At 35.9% G+C, this 23,115-nt stretch overlaps 1 protein-coding gene across 1 annotated transcript in view; it reads right to left on the bottom strand.

The window, feature by feature from the left end:
* lin28ab (lin-28 homolog Ab) overlaps positions 1-23,115 on the bottom strand; it is a 40,029-nt gene that overhangs the window by 4,443 nt on the left and 12,471 nt on the right. The window contains exon 3 of the mRNA XM_056479116.1: positions 11,881-12,059. Coding sequence (XP_056335091.1) covers positions 11,881-12,059 — 179 coding nt within the window. The remainder of the gene's footprint in view (positions 1-11,880; positions 12,060-23,115) is intronic.

The following is a 23,115-nucleotide window of genomic DNA, read 5'->3' as shown; positions in this document are numbered from 1 at the left end:
TTGAAGGGGCTACAAAAGTTAATCGTGTTGAATATTTACGGTAATAAAATGCTGATGTGTGGGGGTGGGGCCTAAAGACAATCACCCCTGAAGTCATCATGTGAAACGGAACAATATCCAGTCAGAAACCCCCAACAGGAGAGCTGCAGAAGATGGAAGCATATAAGAATGCTTATTGATGCAACATAAAAGTAAAACGAGTTTGGACAGCAGAGATGGAAGATCAGATTGTCAATTTGCATAAACTGAATGAATGTGAATTTGGTGAGAATTTGTGAGATTTCCTGTGTTCACATTTGGGACTCCGGTTGCAAATCTGTTGTTGTGTTCTGCTGTCTGTTACATCAACGCACCATACCACACAGAATAGGAGCATCCATCCATCCATCCATCTATCTATCTATAAATATACATATATAGAAATATATATGACAAATCTAGCATTTTTGGTCCTCATATTTGTGGTCTCTAACATTTTGAAATTAAAAAAAAACAAAAAAAAAAAAAAAAAAAGATTTAAAAAACATTTAGTGCACCAGCACACCCAGCCTTCACGAATAGTTCAACCAAAATTAAAAAGTTAAAATCTCCTCACCATTTTCCCCCATTAAATCTAGATGTTTATTAATTATTTTCTACCGTTAAACAAGATACTCAAATGTGTTCACAAAAAAAAAAAAGCAGCCATTGACATCCACAGTAAGAGAAAAAAAATACTATAGAAGTGATTTGTCCAACATTCTCCAGTATATCTTCCATTGTCTTACCAAATAAAAGGAACTCAAGATGGTTTGGAACAAATTGTGGGTGAATAAATGCCAAAAATATAAATAAATAAATAATAAGAATATATTTTTTTAAATAAAATAAAAATGTAAAATTAAATATTATGAATAAAATAGATATAAATAAATAAAACAAATATTATATAAAAAGTATAATATATAAAAAGTATAATATATATATATATATATATAAAATAAATTAAATTAACAAATATTATAAATAAAATAATAAATAATACTTTCCCTTTAAGGTGTACATGTCTATATGACTAAAATATGAATACTGTGCATTTAATAATTCAATTAACATTAAAGGTAATCAAACATTGGTTTATTTGGTATATTCTTAATCACAGTATGGTCTTAACTGTTATTATGGGAATATTGTTGTCCATGTAAACACACTAAGTGGCAAGCAACCAGAACTCCAATTGTAACATGCTAAATTAGGCAGTAACCGGAGGACTGGTAAAAGGCATGGGCCTATTAGATTATGATGGTAACCTTGGATAAAAATATCATGGTTTCACAGTATTTTGACTACTAAAATAATTTTTTTAAATGACTGGGTAAGAAACAAAAACTTTTTTCCCTTTTGAAAACAATATATTTTACTTCAAGATTTTCTTTTTATACTTTGTAACAGTAAACATGTCAGGCTAAATAATTCAAATGAATTGTTGACTTCTGCTGTCTTCATTCGTTTCAAAAACAGATTTCTTTACAATTTAAAACAGCATCTTTGGATATCTTTTCTGCAGGAGATACTGTTGTGCTAAAAAAATAAAAATGTAAATAAGATATCTTACATTTACCATAGGAACGGTATAGCAGAAAATTTTGCCAGTTCTAAATCTTAACTTCCAAACTGCAGTATACCTTGAAAACGGCTATCATCCCATGCCTAACTGGTAAGACTGCAAAAATGCATCAGCACATTGCCACAAATCTGAGCTAGACTATGAAACAATAATTAAGGCATATTTGTGTAACACACAATGGTTTGGATCCACACTCAGGCAGTTGCAGTGATTAGATACAGAAAAGGATTGTGGGAGGACGGGGCTTATCAATAACCTGCAGCTCTCCTGTTGGGGGTTGCTGACTGTGTGTGCCTAAATTCTGAGCTATGAGATTTTAAACAACCTATTGATCTGGCAGGTCAAGTCACCAACACACAGGGTGGGGGAAGGAAATGCTCGTTGCTTGGTCAGAACCTGAGATATTGTGTTGAAGCAATTTAAAAGCAACATCTGAAATGAACAATAACTGAAACACTGCAGTAGTAAAGGTGAGATTAGCTTAATACAATAAGTTCACCTATTTCAAAGAATGGCAAACTAAACGTCTATACAGGTAAATCTCATAAGACCACACAAGAATGTACAATTAAAATGGTCACTTTACAATAAATGTTATTTCTAATGTTATTAATGTTAGTTAATGCATTTACTAAAATGAACTATTGATGTACAGTATTTATATACCTGTACAGTATTTATTAATCAGTTCAACAATTATAATGCATAATTAAAATCTCAATTCATGCAAGTAAACATTGAGCTTTAAAATAACAACGAACAACTTTGTTTTCATTAAATGTTAACCAAGACAAATAAATACTGTGATTAATGTATTGTTCATTATTTGCTCATGTTAATAAATACATGAACTAATAGAACCTTATTGTAAAGTGTAACCAATAAAACAGTCAATAATTCATATAAAAGATGCACTGATACAACTTTTCTGAGACCTAAAGGCCTGTTCACACAAAGCATGTTTACTATAAAGATAACTATATTTGCATCCACACTGACAAACAGTTTTAAAAAAAAGTTTATTTTTAGTTTAGTCAGCAGCTTTAAATGAAGATTACACAATCTGGATTTACTGGTCAGATGCACTACTAGCACAATAAAGACACATTGTGCTAGGAGTGCATCAGACCAGTGAATCCAGCTTGTGTATTCTTCATTTAAAAACAATTCTCGTCGGCGCCAGTGGTTTAGTAGTTAGTGCGTCGACACATGCATTCCGGTGCTCACGATGACCCGAGTTCGATTCCTGCCTCGTGGTCCTATGCCGATCCTTCCCTTCTCTCTGCTCCCAATGCTTTTCTGTCAATACTCTCTACTGTCCTATACAATAAAAAGTGAAAACCCCTAAAAATAATAATAAAAAAACATTCTCTATTAAATCTAAACCAAACAAATTTAGAGATTTTAGTCAGTGTAGTGGAATATAAAACTATTTCCAAATTTCCACATTTTCAGAGGTAACACAAAGATGATAAAACTAGCACTGGAAACCTGAGGTTCTTTTATTTTTCTACTTCAACATTGTTAGCCTGGCTTGCATAACTTCCACATATTTTTATCATTCTGTCCCACGGTATTACACGAGTGTCACTATATACTGTTATTGATGATGACCATGGTATATATATATATATATATATATATATATATATATATATATATATATATATATATATATATATATATATATATATATATATATATATATATATATATATTCATGAATTTTATTTTTCAGCTTAGTCCCTTCACATTAATCTGGGGTCGCCACAGCACCGCCAACTTATCCAGCATGTTTTACGCAGCAGATGCCCTTCCAGCTGCAACCCATCACTGGGAAATACACACTCATCCACACACATACATTACAGACAATTTAGCGTACCCAATTCACCTATACCACATGTGTTTGGACTTATGGGGGAAACCGGAGCACCCGGAGGAAACCCATGCAAACACGGAGAACATGCAAGCTCCGCACAGAAACGCCAACTGACCCAGCCGATGACCAGTGACCTTCTTGCTGTGAGGTAAACGTGCTACCCACTGTGCCACCGTGCAGCCAACCTTGATATTCATAACATTAGAACTATATTGGTGCGAACCAAAATATTCAAAATGGTGAAATGTCTTCAGATAGCATGCTGCATAATTACTCCAGAACCAGTACCTGGTTGACCTCCTTCATAATCATATTTATGGGTTTGTCCAGTTTTCATTAGAGCTCATTTAGGCAATCACTTGAAGTTTATAGGTCTAAAACTTGAGTAAACATGTATACTTTGTGGCCTTCTTTCAATATAATTGTGTTTTTCTGTTTTTCATATTGTGTGTGGGTAAGTAAATTATTAGGGTGTCTGAAAAAAAAATGGCACATTTACTGTTCATGATGTATGAAAAATTTAAAGTAAATTCTAAATATTGTTGCATGGTGTTTTATTAAGGCATTTATGTGTAAAACTTACTGTCATAATACAAACTTAGAAGCATTTTCATAGAATACAATCCATATTAATTGCAACCAGAGCAGTTGCTTTGCTTGCAGTTGTAACCAAGGAAACTCCGTCACTTATACAGTTTTGTAGCTTGTCAAATTGATAATGTTTTTTAATTTGTTGTTGTTTTCCTATTTACATGAGCTTTTGCGCATTCTCAGGTACCATACAAGGCAATTGAAACGCTAATCAAGCACACAAAACATGCCCAAAATGCCAATTATTTGGATTCACACTGCACAAGAGAGCTGTGTAAGTATTTGTATTTTACACAAGCAGTTGGTTTAATTTTCACTTAAATTAGCTCAGGCTTAACGTTTATATCGAATATTGTTTATATTGAATATGGCACTAAATCTTTCTGATTTATACTTAGGATTGATTTTTAATCCAAATGACATGCTTGTGGCTGCACAGTGGGTAGCATAATCGCCTCACAGCAAGAAGGTCGCTGGTTCGAGCCTCGGCTGGGTCACTTGGCATTTCTGTGTGGAGTTTGCATGTTCTCCCCATGTTGGCAAGGGTTTCGTCCAGGTGCTCCGGTTTCCCCCACAGTCCAAAGAGATGTGGTATAGGTGAATTGGGTAGGCTAAATTGTTCATAGTGTATGTGTGTGAATGAGAGTGTATGGATGTTTCCCAGTGATGAGTTGCAGCAGGAAGGGCATCCGCTGCGTAAAACATACGCTGGATAAGTTGGCGGTTCATTCCGCTGTGGTTTAATAATTAATATTAATAAAGGGACTAAGCCAAAAAGAAAATGAATGAATGACATCCTTGTGATCAGTAAAACTTTTACCTACAAGTTTTACATTTTTTTTGTTACTAACCAAAGCACAAACTTTGCATTGATGTCTGTGATAAGAAAAAAAAAAAAAAAAAGATTCTCCATCCTGCTGTTCTCTCATTCTAATCCACATGTCATTTAGTAGACCTATTTGATTGTACCATTTTTTTTTTTTAGATCAATCCCAATTCCTACTTCTAGAGTCTATGGACTTGATTCTGGGAATCAATTTCTCGCAGTTATTACCATTCTTTTTCGGTTTCTTAAACCCCATCAGTAGTGCATAAGCTAAAAGGAAGCTCAATCAAGCAAATAACCTATTGAATGCATGCCTTTATTAAATACTGTCTAAAATGCATGAGCACATTCTGAAACATAGCATTAAAAAAATGTGCGTCATCAATAAGGTTTGCGTGAATGTTTTGTTATAGAAACGAGGGCTTTCTTACTACAAGAGAAAAATTTATGTATAGAACCCCCTCACCTCATGCCTCCATTTTCTTTCTTTTGTTTTATGTATTCAGAGTGGAGAATGTCATGCCATAACCAGCTGTTTGAAATTCTGTAATGGTGTATAAGGCAGTGTTTCTCAACCGCGTTCCTGGGGGACCACCAACTCATTATTACAACATTATCCGTATCTCAACCAAACACACCTGATTTAGATGTTCAGCTTCTCCAGGACCGTGGTTGAGACACAGTCATAAGAGATGTGATGATTTGAACCAGTTCAGTTCATCGAAGTGAACCAACCAAATCTCTTTGTGGAAATCTGATCATTATTAGCAAAAAACCTCTAATTATAATTTTAAAGAGGCAAATTATTATAATTTTAACTGAAAAAGAGTAGTCAATTTTCATTATGGAATCCATTCTGAACTTTGAAATGGACTCATTCTCAACCTATCAAAACTGAAGAACTTATTATTATTTTTTTTATCTTATGTTTTTTTATTTATTATTTGTATATTGAATTTGTAGAACACTCTAATTACTAAAACTAACTTAGAGACATCACTTTTTCTTTTTTTTTGGTATAGGGTGGGAATCTTTAGGGACTTAATCCTATCGAATTCAGATTCCCATTCTAGGAGTCACAATGTAGTTCCAAATTAATTCTTGACCTACATTTTTTTAGCTGTGCAAATACAGCTTTCCAACTGTATTTCCAGGTAACATTTTAACCTGAATTGGAGTTTATATGCTTTTGTTTATGCTTGGATTCCACATACTGTATGACAGTACTGCCATCCTAAAAAATGATTTTAGTAACAAATGTATATTCAGCATCAATAGGTCTAAATGTAACATTGAAATGCCAGATTCCAATCAGCACTTAAGAACTAGCTTTAAAACAAAGTTACCCTCCTGTTTGCAACACTGTAGATCACTTTCAGTCATAAACCCTGAGTGACATACAATTCATAGACTTGGCATGGAGTTTGTTGAAGGTAATGTCCATGCATCACTTTAATACCATCCAGTCTGTATTCTTTAGTGATTCTAAAGCTGGTTGCACAGTGGATTGGATTTCCAGTAAAAATTCCAAGGGTAGAACTGTCCATATACTAACCGCTGATATTGCCCACAATACATTGCACGTTGGATGTGAATTTAATTAGAACTACAAATTAGAACAACAAAATTTTTATTATACAAAAGACCTGAGGAGATTTCTCTGCATGAAAAACTAGGGGATGGCAGATTATCCTGCTTCTGCTTCTCCAATAAGGTAGGAAATTAAATATGAAAGAAATGTGGATGATGTGTGGATTATTGACAGGGCTCGTAACGAAGCAACACTATGATCTGTTAACAGGGAAGTAGTGTGTCCCAAAGCTTGCATACTCTTGAATTGGGATGCAGCATGTCCTTAATCAGTGCATTGCAAACACTGTTATATTGAAAGATGGCAAAATAAGGGCGCAAATAAATCAGTCAATCCCTCTCAAAATACTCCACATGATAATTGTGCTTTCCTTCAAAGTTCTTCAATGAACCTAGTGAAGTTCCAATGCACTGAGGTTGTGATTTACACACTTGTGCTTTTAAAACATATTGAGTTGTGGTTACAAATGCAGTAAGTAAACTGGATTGATTTGATGTGATCAATTCCTGATCCTTTGCAAGAGGATTCAAAAGACACCTCATTTAAATTGCTTTCAATGTTCTAAAATATATTTGTTAAACCAATTATATAAAAACTAAAAGCATATATACATGTTAAAACTGCAAAAAGTGTGTAGCTATTTGAAAATAAATTTTTTTTTAAATCTATAACTGCATTAAGTCACAAAAGCGTATAAAAGTAACTTGTTAAAAGTAGCAGATCAATTAAACACTTTATGAATACGTTGCATTAACAATGTTAAAATTCTATTAGCTTTCGCAATATCTGATTAAAGGATCATATACAGAACCACAAACTCTCCCCCATCCACAAACTCTCCCTCATCATTGGTTGAAAGTGGACAAGACATTTAAACACCAGGGGCCAGTTTCAGAAAGGAGGTTAAGTGAAAACTCTGAGTATTTTAACCCTGAAATGAGAGAAACTCTGCGTTTTTCGTTTCAAAATGGCAGGTTTGTCACACTGGAGAAAGCAGGGTAAGTCAAGCTTGTTTTTGAAAGAGAACTAACTTTAAGTCAGAGTCAGTTACCGTGGTAACTTACTCGGTAAACCTGACCTGGTCAGGAGCAGGTTTTACTCTCTAAACTCAGAGTTTCTGTCGGTCTCCTCCCCTTTTTTAAAGACGAAGCGGTATTTCTCGCCTTAGCCTTACATTTCCACACACCTATTTTAATGCTCATTTTGGATATGCGGTAAGAAAAAATGGATGGAAACGTCATGATGCACATAACTTTTGAAAATAGGCATAAAAATCGTGCACATAACGGAGTAGGATAAACTTTTATTCGTTAAGACAAAATGCGCATAAACTGCGATGGAAACACGTTTACTAAAATTCCAGTATGCGCATTAAAAAAGGTTTGTTATAAGAGATCATATGATGATGAAAATGTGTGTGAACGGATAAACCAGCAGGCTGAGCACACTTTAAAGAGCCCATATTATACATGAAATAGGGTCCTATTTAGGTTGTACGGGTCTCCAACAACAGTCTAATATGCATGCAAGGTCATAAAACACTTTGATGGTCTTATAACCTGCATTTATTTTTACCTAATTATCCCAACGACTCCCATATGAATCGTTCAGCGATTCATTTGTTCCCAACCCCCTCCTCAGCGCGAAGCTAATCTGCGCTGATTGGACCGATGACAGCCTGCTGCGATTGGTCGACAGTGACAGGCTTCAGCACGAGACAGAGTGAAATGCCCAGCTGGTAATCAACTATATAAAAGTAGTCACAGTGCACACGCGCTTCATAGTGTAAGGCTTTTTTCACACACACACACAACCCTCCTCAGAAGAACTGGGGAGATCGACGCGAGTCTCTCTCTCTCTCCCTCTCCCTCTCTCACACACACACACACACACACAAAGCTCCTCAGAAGAACTAGGGAAAGCGACGCGAGTCTCTCTCTCTCTCTCTCTCTCTCTCTCTCTCACACACACACAACGCTCCTCAGAAAAACTAGGGAAAGCGACGCGAGTCTCTCTCTCTCTCTCTCTCTCTCTCTCACACACAACGCTCCTCAGAAGAACTAGGGAAAGCGACGCGAGTCTCTCTCTCTCTCTCTCTCTCTCTCTCTCACACACACACACACACACAACGCTCCTCAGAAGAACTAGGGAAAGTGACACGAGTCTCCTGTCTCCTAGCTTACGATCGATCGCCATAGCAACGACAAACGGCAGTGGAACGCGAGCTCACAAAAGCCTTTAACGTTAAATCCGTAAACAAAGCGGCACGCGTCGCATTTTTAACGTGGCTTACATGTGATAAGAGAATATAAAGAGTAACCGCGTGTACTGTACCAGGTTAACAACTCATCTTTGGGTAGAGACTGTCAATATTATCCATCTGAGCACAGCGTGACTTCATTGACCGGCGGCGTCTGTGTGTGTGTGTGTCTAGTGTTTTTTCTGTGTTAGTGGGCGGGGCCGCAGGTTTCAAATCTCCCTGGTTTGCGCGCGTAACTACTGGCGAGGCTTGTGTTTCGTGGCTGCGTCATCGCGAAACACCTAATGACTCGTTATCAAGACGACTCGTTTGAAGCACTATGAGTCGACTCTTTTATAGATGAATCAATAGTTTTAAACACTGTACACTTACAGATTTAAGCCTTAGCTGGATATTTCACTTCACTTAGAGCTGTGGTACACACTACATGGAAGGGCATTTTCAAAAACCCATAATATGGGCTCTTTAAAACATCCTAAATGTTGTTTTGGTCGTTCTAAAATGCCTTAACCCTTTCAGTATTAATGTTATTAATTACCTCCAGAGCGTCTGTTCTCCGCGTCTCATGGCTTCAAACGCCATCACATGTTCATTGTGTGTCGGCATTGTCTTCTGAGGCGCAAGTACATTTATTAAATAAAGAAAAGATTCACACAGCTTCTTCTACCGCAATAAATTCTGTTTTTACTGTTGATATTTGGTGCCAGTTAATCAGGAAGTGAAGATGTTGTTCTATTTGATTCATTGGATGGAAACACTGCTTTATTTGCACATCTTTTATGCGATATTCCATTTTGCTTATAAATTTAATAAAGATTTTTGAATGGAAACATAGCTATTGCCTACATTTCAATCACACCATGAACAAAGTCACGTACGAGAATGGCTTGTCCTTTTTTAATGAACAATTAGCTTAAATTCACTGACCTTCGACAGGAACTGTAACTATTAATGGGATTATTACTCATTTTAAAAACATTTTATTTCTGCTTACATTCTAAATGTCATATCATCCCCTACCACTTGATCAATAAAAAAGGCAGACACACAAGTGCACGTTTAAATCTATTAAAACGGATTAATGTGTGTAAAAGTGAGAACCTTAAATTAAACATTTCCACTGAACGTTGAGTTAAGGTTAAATCCATTCTTGTTTTGTCAAATTTGTTGTAGAACTGCAGTAGCCTATTTTATGTTATTTAATGCAAATAAATCTGAAATAGCTTCAAATTTACGGCCAATTCCCCACTTTTTCCAAGTAAAATTAATAAACGTCACACACTACATTACTTGTTTTATTATACTTTAATATTTAAATATTTTAAATGTAAACTTGCTCATTAACTTGAGCAGCTATGTTTTCCCACGCTAACTGTCTCTGTTTCACTGATGCAGTGATGTTACTTTGTTTTTAATGTATGGTCATATTTGTTATAACTTTGCATAGGTACATCAAGTTCAGCTGGAGAAAGAAATGCTGATCTCTCTTTTTTTTTTTGATGTCGCCATGGTAATACCTGCGCTCCATTGATAATGCCTTTTTATAGTCGCGGTGTGCGTGCTTAACTCTGAGTTGGTCTATTCAAAAGTTGCTTGACCCAACTCAGATCAGCTATTCTGAAACAGAAAACTCTAAGTTTTTAAATCTCTCGGTAAATCAACTCAGAGTTCAAGTTTAAACTTGAGTTTATTGAACCTCCTTACTGAAACAGGCCTCAGGTGTGAACAATAATGTGTTTCCATTAACTTATGATCAGATCAATGAAAACACATCTTAATACCAGGTGTGAACAGGGCCTTAAAGGGGTCAAAAGTGGAAAAGCTCAAAACACTCCATACCTCATTCACACATGCACTTAGTGTTGCTCACTTGCGACTGGTTTGACAAAAACACATGTTTACATTAGCATGCTTATGGCCCTATTCGCTCAATATTGAGACATAACACAGCAACAAGTGGGATCTTGTTCATATAAGGGTCAAAGATGAAACAATCCCATATTGGTGTCTACATGAAATAAATTTACAAAAGTGACCGTACACATTTGAAAGCACATAACACAAAAACTACGAATTTGTGAAAATAAAACTTATATGGGTAACTAAATGGATAAATATGTTCTATTGTACCAGTCTACAAATTTAAAAATGCCACAACTGACATTTAATGTGACCTGTACTTATTTAAATATAAAAGTGTACATGATTACTACTTTTTTTTTAAATATATTTTAATGTAGAAAATCTGGCAGACTATTGGTTTGAAAAGATATTGATAAAGTATAAACATTTAAATTTAATATTTTGGGGGGCTGCCTAAAATCTTAAGTTTGTGTGAATCAAAATTTACTGAGACTTGCTTCAGTGTGTCAATGTACCAACTAAAATGCAATATTGAGTAGGGGTGGGGCTTTCTTTATGCATACCATTCTCTTATAGCAAACTAACAGTAAGAGGGGAGTGGTTAAGAACATTGTAGCTGAACTCATCAAACTGATGTCAACAGAGAAGGACCAACACAACAAATGCAAACGTAAATGGTCAGACTTTGAAGACCACCAAAACCAAATTACCAACAAGATTGTTTTTTTTTTCAGTGGATTAACTTGCATGGATTGACTTTTTAGCTAAATAATAACAGTGTGCACTAGCAAAAATAAACACGGTAAATTTTGAGTCTTTTAATATCATTAAATGATTCTTGTTAAAAATGTAAGATGATTTAGTTACATTGTAAAAAAAAAATGCTGGGGTCCTCACAATTCATTCATATTGTCCCAACACAAATTAAGTTAACTTAATTGTTTTTATAGACTTATTGAACACCAAACGATTCATTTTAAACCTTAGGAATTATTGAATTAGCTCATTTTAAATAAGTAGTTTGAAGTAGCAGCAAAAATAAATGTTTGGGTGTATATAAACACACCACTGGTACACTGACTGAAAGACAATGTAGAGTGTTTTCTATAAAATGATGCACATATACTGTATATCTGCATTAACTATGTCTACTACAATAGTGTGATGGGTAACAAGAACTAGTGTTTGAAACAAACACCTTGGTTTAGCAAATGAATTCTGATAAACCAGTAAAATAGCAGCAACAGAGCAAGACACTCACCGATCTCCTTTTGAACGCCGCTTTTGGGTACCCTTTGGTTTCTTCTCGCTGCCCACACATGGTGCCCCTCCAGGCCCCGTCACTTGTAAGGACTCCAGACCCTTAGAAGATCTTTTAAAGGTGAACTCCACTGCTTCCCCTTCCTTTAGACTGCGAAAACCCTCCATATGAAGCTTGCTCTGCAGAGATGCCAAACATACAGTAAAAAGGTGGACTTATGACTAAATTTGTAACTGTAATATATTATGAATTCACATTTATTGAAATGTTTAAAAAAAATCCATGTAAAAATTTATATTTAATGTAAATTTAAAAACTAATGTTTTCACCATAAAAACAAGTCATTTATCAGAATGTTTTCTGTTACATTTAATCAAGATTTACAGATGATGACCATTGTGTCACAATTTTACACAAAATAGATAAATTATTTTCAGGCAGATTTAGAACAAGCATTTTATGACATAAAACCTTTTTAAATCCACTAAATACTAATTAACTGTAATATTAAAAAGTTCACATGAAACAGAAGTTGCTAAGACATGTTAAATTTATGTACTTCCAGCTAAAACTGAATATTAAATAGGGGCGAGGCTTTTTTATTTTACATTTAAACTGACATCAACAGGGAGAGATTGCCACTCCAAATGCAAATGATTAGATTTGATTGAAAAACTTTTTTCAGTGGATTAACTTGCTTGCACTTTTTTCAACACCAAAAACAAAATGTGCACTAGCAAAACAAACATTGCAAATGTTGATTTCATGCAGATCTTTATACATATACATTTCAAAAACCACCAGGTTAACTTACAATATTTTATATTTTCAATACAAGCATTTAAAGTATTTAAAATATAATTTTGTTTGATCAAAGTATAGGTCAAGAAAAAAAAAAAAAAAAAAAAAAAAAAAAAGAACTAATGTATTATTATTTTTTTACCTATACCTGACCTATACTTAAAATATATTGAGGGATATTTTATACATTTGAAATTACATAAATATAATTACACTGAACAAAACAATTTTAAAAAATTGTGCATGTCAAGCATGTATAACATAAACGGAAAAACAAAAATTTTATACGTGCTTCACTTTTGAATGTGTCAAATTTTGTTCTGAACGTTTTATGCATGCACTATACAAAAAAAAAAAAAAAAAACACTAATTTAAAACTCATGTTTTCAATACATCAACACTGTATTTTGGTGAGAACTGGTAAAAACGTCATCTTCCCTGCCCCCAACATTGCTTTCAACATCCCATTCACTTTGGCAGTGTAACAACCACCTCTTCAAATCACTCACATCAAAATGGCTTCCTCATTCCATCTCTCCATCAATTAACTCCATCTATGGCTATATCTGAATCAGAGGTCCCAAAATCTAACCAGAAATGAAACGTTTTATTGGAACACTTCAAAATTCTACCCCGACAACTGTATTGCAATTTCTCAGGAACAAGGAAGAAAAAAAAAAAAAAAACATCTAAATGACTGGGCTGGGAGGATGAGCCCTAAAATAAAGCCATCTGGTTATATCTCACCCTGGTTCATCAGTGCTGAGGGTTTTCTGCAAGAAAAGGTGGGGGAAGCTCACATTCCTGAGATACTTGCTCTATAGGCGCATGGAAATGGGGCTTGAGAAAGGATCTACCTTTAAAAACAACCTTCCGCTTGAAGTCTTAAACAACCACTTGGAGAGCAAAAAAACGGACTATTTGGTGTATGTGTGAGCTCACCGTATCAAATTAACCCCAGTCATGGTGTTTACAGATCAATCAGCTAAGCTGGCGGTGTTAGTCTGGTACCGTAATAATAGTCCTAATAATAACGGCTGCTTATCTTCTCATCAGGACATGCCTTAAAAGACCGTTTTCAGTCTTTTATACATTAAACTTAATGGTCAGTAATAAATTCCACACATTCTCTCTAAAGAGCAAAAAAGGACGATTCACGTAATAGATAGTTCACACACAATATTCATTTCTCAATCTTTCTGAACCTGGATTTCTTTCCAAAATAAGGCAAAACATGCAAATACATATTTATTTTGTACTCTGCAAAATCAGGCACAATGTACATGTAGACAACATTAAGTAATGCAGGTGTTCTAGATAATAAAAGAAAAAACATTATTGTTCAGCAGCAGTGGATTCTAGACATGGGACGATAACTGTTTACAAGGTATACCGCAGTGTGGAAAAGTCAAGGTTTTTAAAATTGCTAAAATTTTCTGTTATAAAGTTTCTAAGGTATATGCAAGACATTTAAACATTTTTGTTGTTTAGTTTTTAGGACAACATTATCTCTAGCTGAAAAGATATTCAAAGATTCCATTTCAAATGGTACAGAAATCTGTTTTTGAAACTAATGAAGACAGCAGAAGTCAATGATTCATTTGAAATATTTCACCCAACATGCTTACTGCTCCAATATATTGTAATGGTTTCTCAAAATACAATACATTGAGTTCAAAGGGGAAAAAAAAGTTTTTGTTTTGTACCCAGACATTTAAAAAGAATATGTTTTACAGCAGTAATTACAATACAGTGAAACAGTGATATTTTTATCCAAGGTTATATCGTCAGAATTTTATACATGCCTAGTGGATTCTATGTTTTGCTTCACAGAAAAATGTTACGACCAATTAGTCGTGACAGCATATGTTTTCAAGTTATTGTAAGTTATTAAGCTAAGTTAATCATGTTCTGACTTAATTTCATAAGTTAAGCAAGACGTTTAAACATCAATAAGCAAGTCAGTTTAACAAAGTTCAATGGACTCATAAAGGTTCATTTGATTCAGCTTAAAAAAATGTAAGGCAACCAGTATTTTTAAAGTGTAGACTTAAATTGTCCTGGTAAATTCCTCACAAAGCAAATGTAAGGTCGTATATCAGTTACGCTTAATAAAAAAAAATAAATAAATAAAAACATAAAAAAAAGAAATAAAAAAAAACATTTTCCTGGGTAAACAAATCACAAAAATAAACAAAAACAAATACAATCTGAGCTAAAATTGATATTCTGCTTATTAAAACAAATCCAAATAAGGTTGTTTATGCATAATTGCATTAATTTAAAAAAAAAAAAACAGGTAAAAAAAACTCCAGGTAAGAAAGAAAATAAATATATTATTATTTATGTTTTATTATTATTATTTTTAGCAAACTGTTTAAATTCAGCAAAATATTAAAATCAACAGACCAAGCTTTCAGGCCATTTTAAGTTTTTTTTACATGTAACAAGTAATGATATTAAAGTGCAACCTCTGTTTTAATGGAACAACCGATGCAAAACTGATAAAAAAGGAATGATTATAAACTGTCTAACAGTGTAGTTCACAGAACTCCACATCACAAGTGCAGTGTTACCAGGTCAGGAAGTTTAAAACAAGAAACAAACAAGTTTACCACACCAGGTACAAAAAGATTTAAACACTTTAAAAACAAAAATTACAAAATATTTCTGATAATGTAAAAAAATAGTCATCTGTATCACTTGGTTAATATGAACTTCATTGCAATGAGTGGTGAAAAGCAGTTAGAATGGTTAACTTGTAGCTTGTTAAGAGGCCAATAATTACAAAGTAGCTTTGCCAACCCCAAGTGAGAAGTCTGCGGTGGACCACACTTTGGCCTCCCAACCCCCAACAACACTTCCTGGAACCATCCACGGCTCCATCCTTTGACCTTCTCTACAACTTGCCCTCCTCTTTTACTACAGAGTATTTTTATGAATGAGTTGAGCTAACAACCCCCTCCCCCAAAAGGTTCCCTCCCTCCTCCCAGCCTCCTTGCTCCAATCTCTTGGTTTCCATTCTTGACATTCTCTTTCTGCATGCCTTTCATCTCTTTTTGCCTATTAATTATAAAATCTCTCTTCATTGAAGCCTCTTTTTGGTTATCCCTGCACATAAAAGCCATTCATTTGGTTATTCTCTAATTTAAAAGGAAGGCAGGATTTCCTCCTGCTGGATAGACAATGACAGCCATTGTCTTTTTTTTTTTTACCTGGTAGGTCCCTTGACATTAACCCAGCTTGAGTATTATCAATACATACAAAGAAATAGTAAGGTAAGTTTGAGTGCGGATTGCCTTGTGGATGTCAATAGCCAATGTCAATTCCGTAAAATAACCAAGGTCAAAATCAAAGTGAAATAATGTTGTTCTGAAGGGTTGGCAAAATATACCGCCTGTAAAAAATATTAAGGGATAGTTCACCCAGAAATAAAAAAAAAAAAAAATCTATCATTTATTCACCTTTGACTTGTTCCAAAAGTCCTGTTAAACAAAATATATTTGAAGAATGCTGTAAACCTGTAAAGATTGGCTTCCACGGTATTTGCTTTTTTTATACTATGGACATCAATGCTTACAGATTGCCAACATTCTTCAATATATCTTATTTTGTTCAGTTTTGGTTGAACTAAGCCTTTAAGATGGGATTTTCAGTTTTATAACAAGTTTAATCTTCTCCACTTTTGATCATTCCTGAGGCAGTTGAAATCACACAAACAAAACTTTCATATTTTGTTCAAACATGGATTTTCAACACTACAGATATTTGTTGTTGCCTTTTTATTTTTATATTTGCTTACTTTCCTGTTCACTCATATGCCAGATAACATGGAGTTGTTAATGCAATAGTACTCATGTAACATTAAATGGATAGTTTGCATTTTATTGTAACATGTAGCATTATATTACAAAAGTTAAGGTTTTCCTACTACAGAAGTTAATGGGTGTCAGGTTTCTACAAAATATATTCTTTGTGTTCAACAGAAGAAAGAAACTCAAAGTTTTGGACCCAAAAATACTTACCCTCAAGTGGGTTTAATTTTTGGGTGAACTATCCCTTTAAGCACTCGTGATTGTGAAGAAATAAATGGTCAAAAGAGACACATCTGAATGCTTCTTAATACCAATAGGCTGGATATGAATCAGATCTTGAATAGCTGACCCCAAAAAAGCAAATTCTCTAATTTGCTCAAGTCTCATTTCAATGTCTTTTTAAAAACCAATCGAAGACATTTTAGACTGTAGAAACTGTCTGAAACAGTTGAGATCATACATTCTTTAGAAATAAAAAGGTACAAATCCTGAACTTTTCAAAAGGAACATTTTAGTTCCCAACTGCTCCTTGAAAGGTACATATTAAAGTACAAATGTGTACCTTATAGCATAAAATTACTAAAGTGCACCCTTAAGGTACTAATATCCACCTGTATGGTACAAAAGTGTACCTTTTGAAGGTACCACCCAGTGACAAAGTTTGTACCTTCATTTCTGAGCATGTACAAACAAATTATCAAAACATTCTTCAAAATAAGTGATTGGATAGTAACTATTCTATGGTGTGCAACTATTTTCAGTGATCCACACAGCTAAAGCAGTTTATGCAGGTCCTGACCGCATTACAGTTCCTTATTCCTTTGCGCAATGTTATTTCACAGCCTACCACACTTAAAAACCAAAATCAAAGGGCTTTAAAGGGGGTGTGCAGGACAAATAGCTGACAAATGTCTTAAAATACAACATCTGAATATCAAAGTTATTAATTAGCTATAGTACAAGAGGGAAATTTGGCTGTGGTGTTCTGCATCATAGCCGCATCATGGGTGTGCATTATTTTCTAATAATTCAACAGTTTGCCATCAATTATTTCTTGCATCATCTTTGGGGTTCCAAAGATGAAAAGAGAACTTGACAATTTACAGGTATTGAACAATACGAGGTTGAGTAGATTTATAACAGGCAACTTTACACATTCTGATTTATAGATTAGGGATAGTTCTACACAAAGGACGACAATGAAGAATGCTGGAAAAACCTATTGACTTCCATATGGTTTTCCTGCTATGGATGTTGATGGTTACAGGTTTCAAGAAATCTTCAGTATATCCCTTTTTCATGCTCAACAGAACAAAAATACTCCAACTGGTTTGGAACAAGTCATGGGTAAGCAAAAATGACAGAATTTTCATTTTTAAGTGAACCATCCCTTTAATCCCTGACCGTTCAGCCTCCCAGACAGTCACTCTTAAGGTAACCAAAGACCTCTTACTCAGAGAGAGACAGGGAGATCACTTAACACTATGTGTAAGGCTGCTGCCCGTAAGATGCTCTAATCTCTGGGTAATTTTACACAATGACCTCAAGTCATGAGGCAGCAGGTCATTTGGCTCCAGGTGATAGGTGATCCACTGTTTGCCAACTTGTGGGTTGTTCTGTGGCAACAGCTTGTTGAATTATTGCTGATTGAGAAGGTTAGTGTTTAGAATTGGAGACTTTTTAACAGGATTACTGGGATTTTGTGCAAACTAGTACAAAGGGATCTGAGGAACATTTATGATTATAATTTTAGTTTTTGATATGCCCCTCTCCATAAAAAAGTACAATGCAGACAGGAAGGGTGGAATTAAAGAGCTTACATGGAACAAGGATATGCCGGAGATTGGACTTGAACCTGTGACCATGTTCACAACACAAAATGTTTTAAGACAGTTTGACTTGGATACAACCAACTTTAAAATAACAAAAATAATAATAACAAAAACTACTGATAACTAGTAATTATCTTAAACCAAACATTTGAAGAAACTAAACCAAATATAATTAATGCATTTAAGTAACATGTACAAATAATTACAAATTATTTAACCACAGAACTTTTGTTTTCTGTAGTTTGTTTTTCTTAGTATTTTACAGATTTTAGTCCAAGAAAGGTTATATAGCAAATTTCCTGCTTCATTCACCATACCCAAGATTCATCTCATATTATGCTCAAAAGTTCTTTGCTTTAGTTTTGATTTATTAGGTAAAAATGAAGGAACGGAATCTCAGACCCCTGAGAAATTCCCTGTTTTTATGATTACAGTTACAGTAAAAAAAAAAAAAAAAGATTGATATTGTTGACAAGTCTTCTAAGTGGAAAATAAAACTATGATTTATAGCATATTTACTTAATTTGTCAATACAATGTTTTAAATTCAAGAAAGTTAAAACTAAAATATTTGGAGACATAACATGATTTTCATTTTGAACAATTTAATTATTTTTCTTTAAATGAACAAAATTATTATTACTATTATTGTTAACTAATTGTGGATAGCTTTAAAGTTTCCTCTGCATATTTAGTTGAGGTTAACCTTGAAGAAAAAAAAAATCATTATTAATGTTTATTATTATTAATTATTATTATTATTGGTATATCCAAACAAAACAATTTTAGTGGTGCCCCAATGCATGCGCATTACTGCTGCTCCTGCAATTTAGACCAACATAATAGCCTACTTTAGACAAAAACCTCTAAACAAATGTAAACATTTCTGAAAAACTAAAATAATTAAATACACAAATAACAAATAGACAAAGTGATCAATTCAAATGAAAACAAGGGAAATACAAGGTCAAATTAAAGCTGCAAGCAGCGATGATAGGGACCTCGCACCCGGGCTCACCGCTGCCCGGAGGCCGTAGGACGACAGAGAACCGCGAACAATAATAATTTAGGCCGATACATAAAAAAATCTGAGAAAATCACAGATTTATGCCAAACTTGCTCCCGTCAGCAGGTGGCGCTATGACTGTGACTCAATATTTTCATGTAGATGTCTTCAGGAGAGGATTTTGATCAACCATGTGAATTTTCAGGCAGATCGGACATTGTTTGGCTGAGTTATTGGCAATTTTACTGTTGCCACCAGGTGGCGCTATGACTGTGACTCAATATTGGCATGTAGTTGTCTTCAGGAAAGCAATGTTATCAACCATGTGAAGTTTTAGGCAGATCGGATATTGTTTGGCTGAGTTATAGGCAATTTTAAGTTTGCCAGCAGGTGGCGCTATAACTGTATCAAGTTATTGGCATGTAAACATGTTCAGGTCAGGACACTTAAGAAATGTGTGAGTTTTGAGGCAAATCGGATCATGCATGCCTGAGTTATAACGACTTGATGTTTCATGGCGAATCATCAAAGTTTGCGAGTCCGCCACGGACACGCCCATCGACAAAAACTCTAGACCTTCACAATATATCATCGATACTGCTTTCAGATGACACCACTCAAATTTGGTGCTGATATGATAAAATTTGTGGGAGGAGTTTGTTTCGCTGTAAATCATGTCATTTCCTGTAGCCAGCAGGTGGCGCTATAACTGTATCGGGATATTGGCATGTAATCGTGTTCAGGTCAGGACGGTTATTAAGCGTGTGAATTTTGAGGCAGATCAGATAATGCATGCCTGAGTTATAACAACTTGATGTTTCGTGGCGAGTCGTCAAAGTTTGCGAGGCCGCCACGGACACGCCCATCGCCGAAAACTCTAAAGCTTCGCAATTTAACATCGCCAAGGCCTTTAGATGACATAACCCAATTTTGGTGTCGATCGGATGAAATCCCTAGGAGGAGTTCGTTAAAGTACAACGGCTGGAAATGGCAAAATCGCCACTTTTTCGCCGCAGGAAGCCATAAATATCCGACTTCCTGTTGGGTTTGAGATATCGCTCCTTGAGACTTTTTTGTAGGTCTTGGCATGTTTGAGGTGTGTGCCAATTTTCGTGCATGTGCGTGATTCGTGGCTCGGGGGCTTGTCCGTATCAATTTTCTAGGTGGCGCTGTCGAGTCATTTTGCCACGCCCACTTCCAAAACCTATAACAAACGTAAATTTTCGCCACTTCTGGGGCGTGTGCAAATTTTCGTGAGTTTTCGGGCATGTTTAGACCCTCAAAATCGCGATTCATTCGGGAGAAGAATAAGAATAATAATAATTAAAGCTGCAAGCAGCGATGATAGGGACCTCGCACCCGGGCTCACCGCCGCCCGGTGGCCGTAGGACGACAGAGAACCGCGAACAATAATAATTTATTTCGATACATAAAAAAATCTGAGAAAATCACAGATTTATGCCAAACTTGCTCCCGTCAGCAGGTGGCGCTATGACTGTGACTCAATATTTTCATGTAGATGTCTTCAGGAGAGGATTTTAATCAACCATGTGAATTTTCAGCCAGATCGGACATTGTTTGGCTGAGTTATAGGCAATTTTACTGTTGCCACCAGGTGGCGCTATGACTGTGACTCAATATTGGCTTGTAGATGTCTTCAGGAGAGCAATCTTATGAACCATGTGAATTTTCAGGCAGATCGGATATTGTTTGGCTGAGTTATAGGCAATTTTAGTGTTGCCAGCAGGTGGCGCTATAACTGTATCGAGTTATTGGCATGTAAACATGTTCAGGTCAGGACACTTATGAAATGTGTGAGGTTTGAGGCAGATCGGATCATGCATGCCTGAGTTATAACAACTTGATGTTTCATGGCGAATCATCAAAGTTTGCGAGTCCGCCACGGACACGCCCATCGACGAAAACTCTAGACCTTCACAATATATCATCGATACTGCTTTCAGATGACACCACTCAAATTTGGTGCTGATATGATAAAATTTGTGGGAGGAGTTTGTTTCACTGTAAATCATGTCATTTCCTGTAGCCAGCAGGTGGCGCTATAACTGTATCGGGATATTGGCATGTAAACGTGTTCAGGTCAGGACGGTTATCAAACATGTGACTTTTGAGGCAGATCGGATAATGCATGCCTGAGTTATAACAACTTGATGTTTCGTGGCGAGTCGTCAAAATTTACGAGGCCGCCACGGACACGCCCATCGACGAAAACTCTAAAGCTTCGCAATTTAACATCGCCAAGGCCTTTAGATGACATAACCCAATTTTGGTGTCGATCGGATCAAATCCCTAGGAGGAGTTCGTTAAAGTACAACGCCTGGAAATGGCAAAATCGCCACTTTTTCGCCGCAGGAAGCCATAAATATCCGACTTCCTGTTGGGTTTGAGATATCGCTCCTTGAGACTTTTTTGTAGGTCTTGGCATGTTTGAGGTGTGTGCCAATTTTCGTGCGTGTGCGTGATTCGTGTGTCGGGGGCTTGTCCGTATCAATTTTCTAGGTGGCGCTGTCGAGTCATTTTGCCACGCCCACTTCCGAAGCCTTTAAAAAACGTAATTTTTCGCCACTTCTGGGGCGTGTGCAAATTTTCGTGAGTTTTCGGGCATGTTTAGACCCTCAAAATCGCGATTCATTCGGGAGAAGAATAAGAATAATAATAATTAAAGCTGCAAGCAGCGATGATAGGGACCTCGCACCCGGGCTCACCGCCGCCCGGTGGCCGTAGGACGACAGAGAACCGCGAACAATAATAATTTAAGCCGATACATAAAAAAATCTGAGAAAATCACAGATTTATGCCATACTTGCTCCTGTCAGCAGGTGGCGCTATGACTGTGACTCAAGATTGGCATGTAGATGTCTTCAGTAGTGGAAACTCATCAAACATGTGAAGTTTCAGCCTGATCGGACATTGTGTGGATGAGTTATAAGCCAAACTACCTACTGTCAGCAGGTGGCGCTATGACTGTGACTCAATATTGGCATGTAGATGTCTTCAGGAGATGAGTCTTAACAACCATGTGAAGTTTCAGGCAGATCGGACATTGTTTGGCTGAGTTATAGGCAATTTTATTGTTGACAGCAGGTGGCGCTATAACTGTGACTCAATATTGCCATGTAGTTGTCTTCAGGAGTGGATTTTAATCAACCATGTGAATTTTCAGGCCGATGGGACATTGTGTGGCTGAGTTATAGGCAATTTTACTGTTCCCAGCAGGTGGCGCTATAACTTTAACTGGATATTGATATGTAAACATGTTCAGGTCAGGACAGTTATCAATTGTGTGAATTTTGAGGCAGATCGGATCATGTATGCTTGAGTTATAATGACTTCCTGTTTTGTGGCGAATCGTCAAAGTTTGCGAGGCTGCCACGGACACGCCCATCGAGTAAAACTCTAAAGCTTCGCAATTTAACATCGCCAAGGGCTTTAGATGACAAAACCCAATTTTGGTGTCGATCGGATGAAATCCCTAGGAGGAGTTCGTTAAAGTACAACGCCTGGAAATGGCAAAAACGCCACTTTTTCGCCGCAGGAAGCTAAAAATATACGACTTCCTGTTGGGTTTGAGATTTCGCTCCAAGAGACTTTTTCGTAGGTTTTGGCATGTTTGACGTGTGTGCCAAATTTCGTGCGTGTGCGAGATTCGTAGCTCGGGGGCCTGTCCGTTTAATTTTTATAGGTGGCGCCAGCAGGTGGCGCTATAACTGTATCGGGATATTGGCATGTAAGCGTGTTCAGGTCAGGACGGTGATCAAATG

Source organism: Danio aesculapii, chromosome 19 (genome assembly GCF_903798145.1).
Source record: "Danio aesculapii chromosome 19, fDanAes4.1, whole genome shotgun sequence".
Classification (NCBI taxonomy): Eukaryota; Metazoa; Chordata; class Actinopteri; order Cypriniformes; family Danionidae; genus Danio; species Danio aesculapii.
Note: the sequence above shows the minus strand (reverse complement) of the source record. Positions and strands in the feature narration are given on the sequence as shown.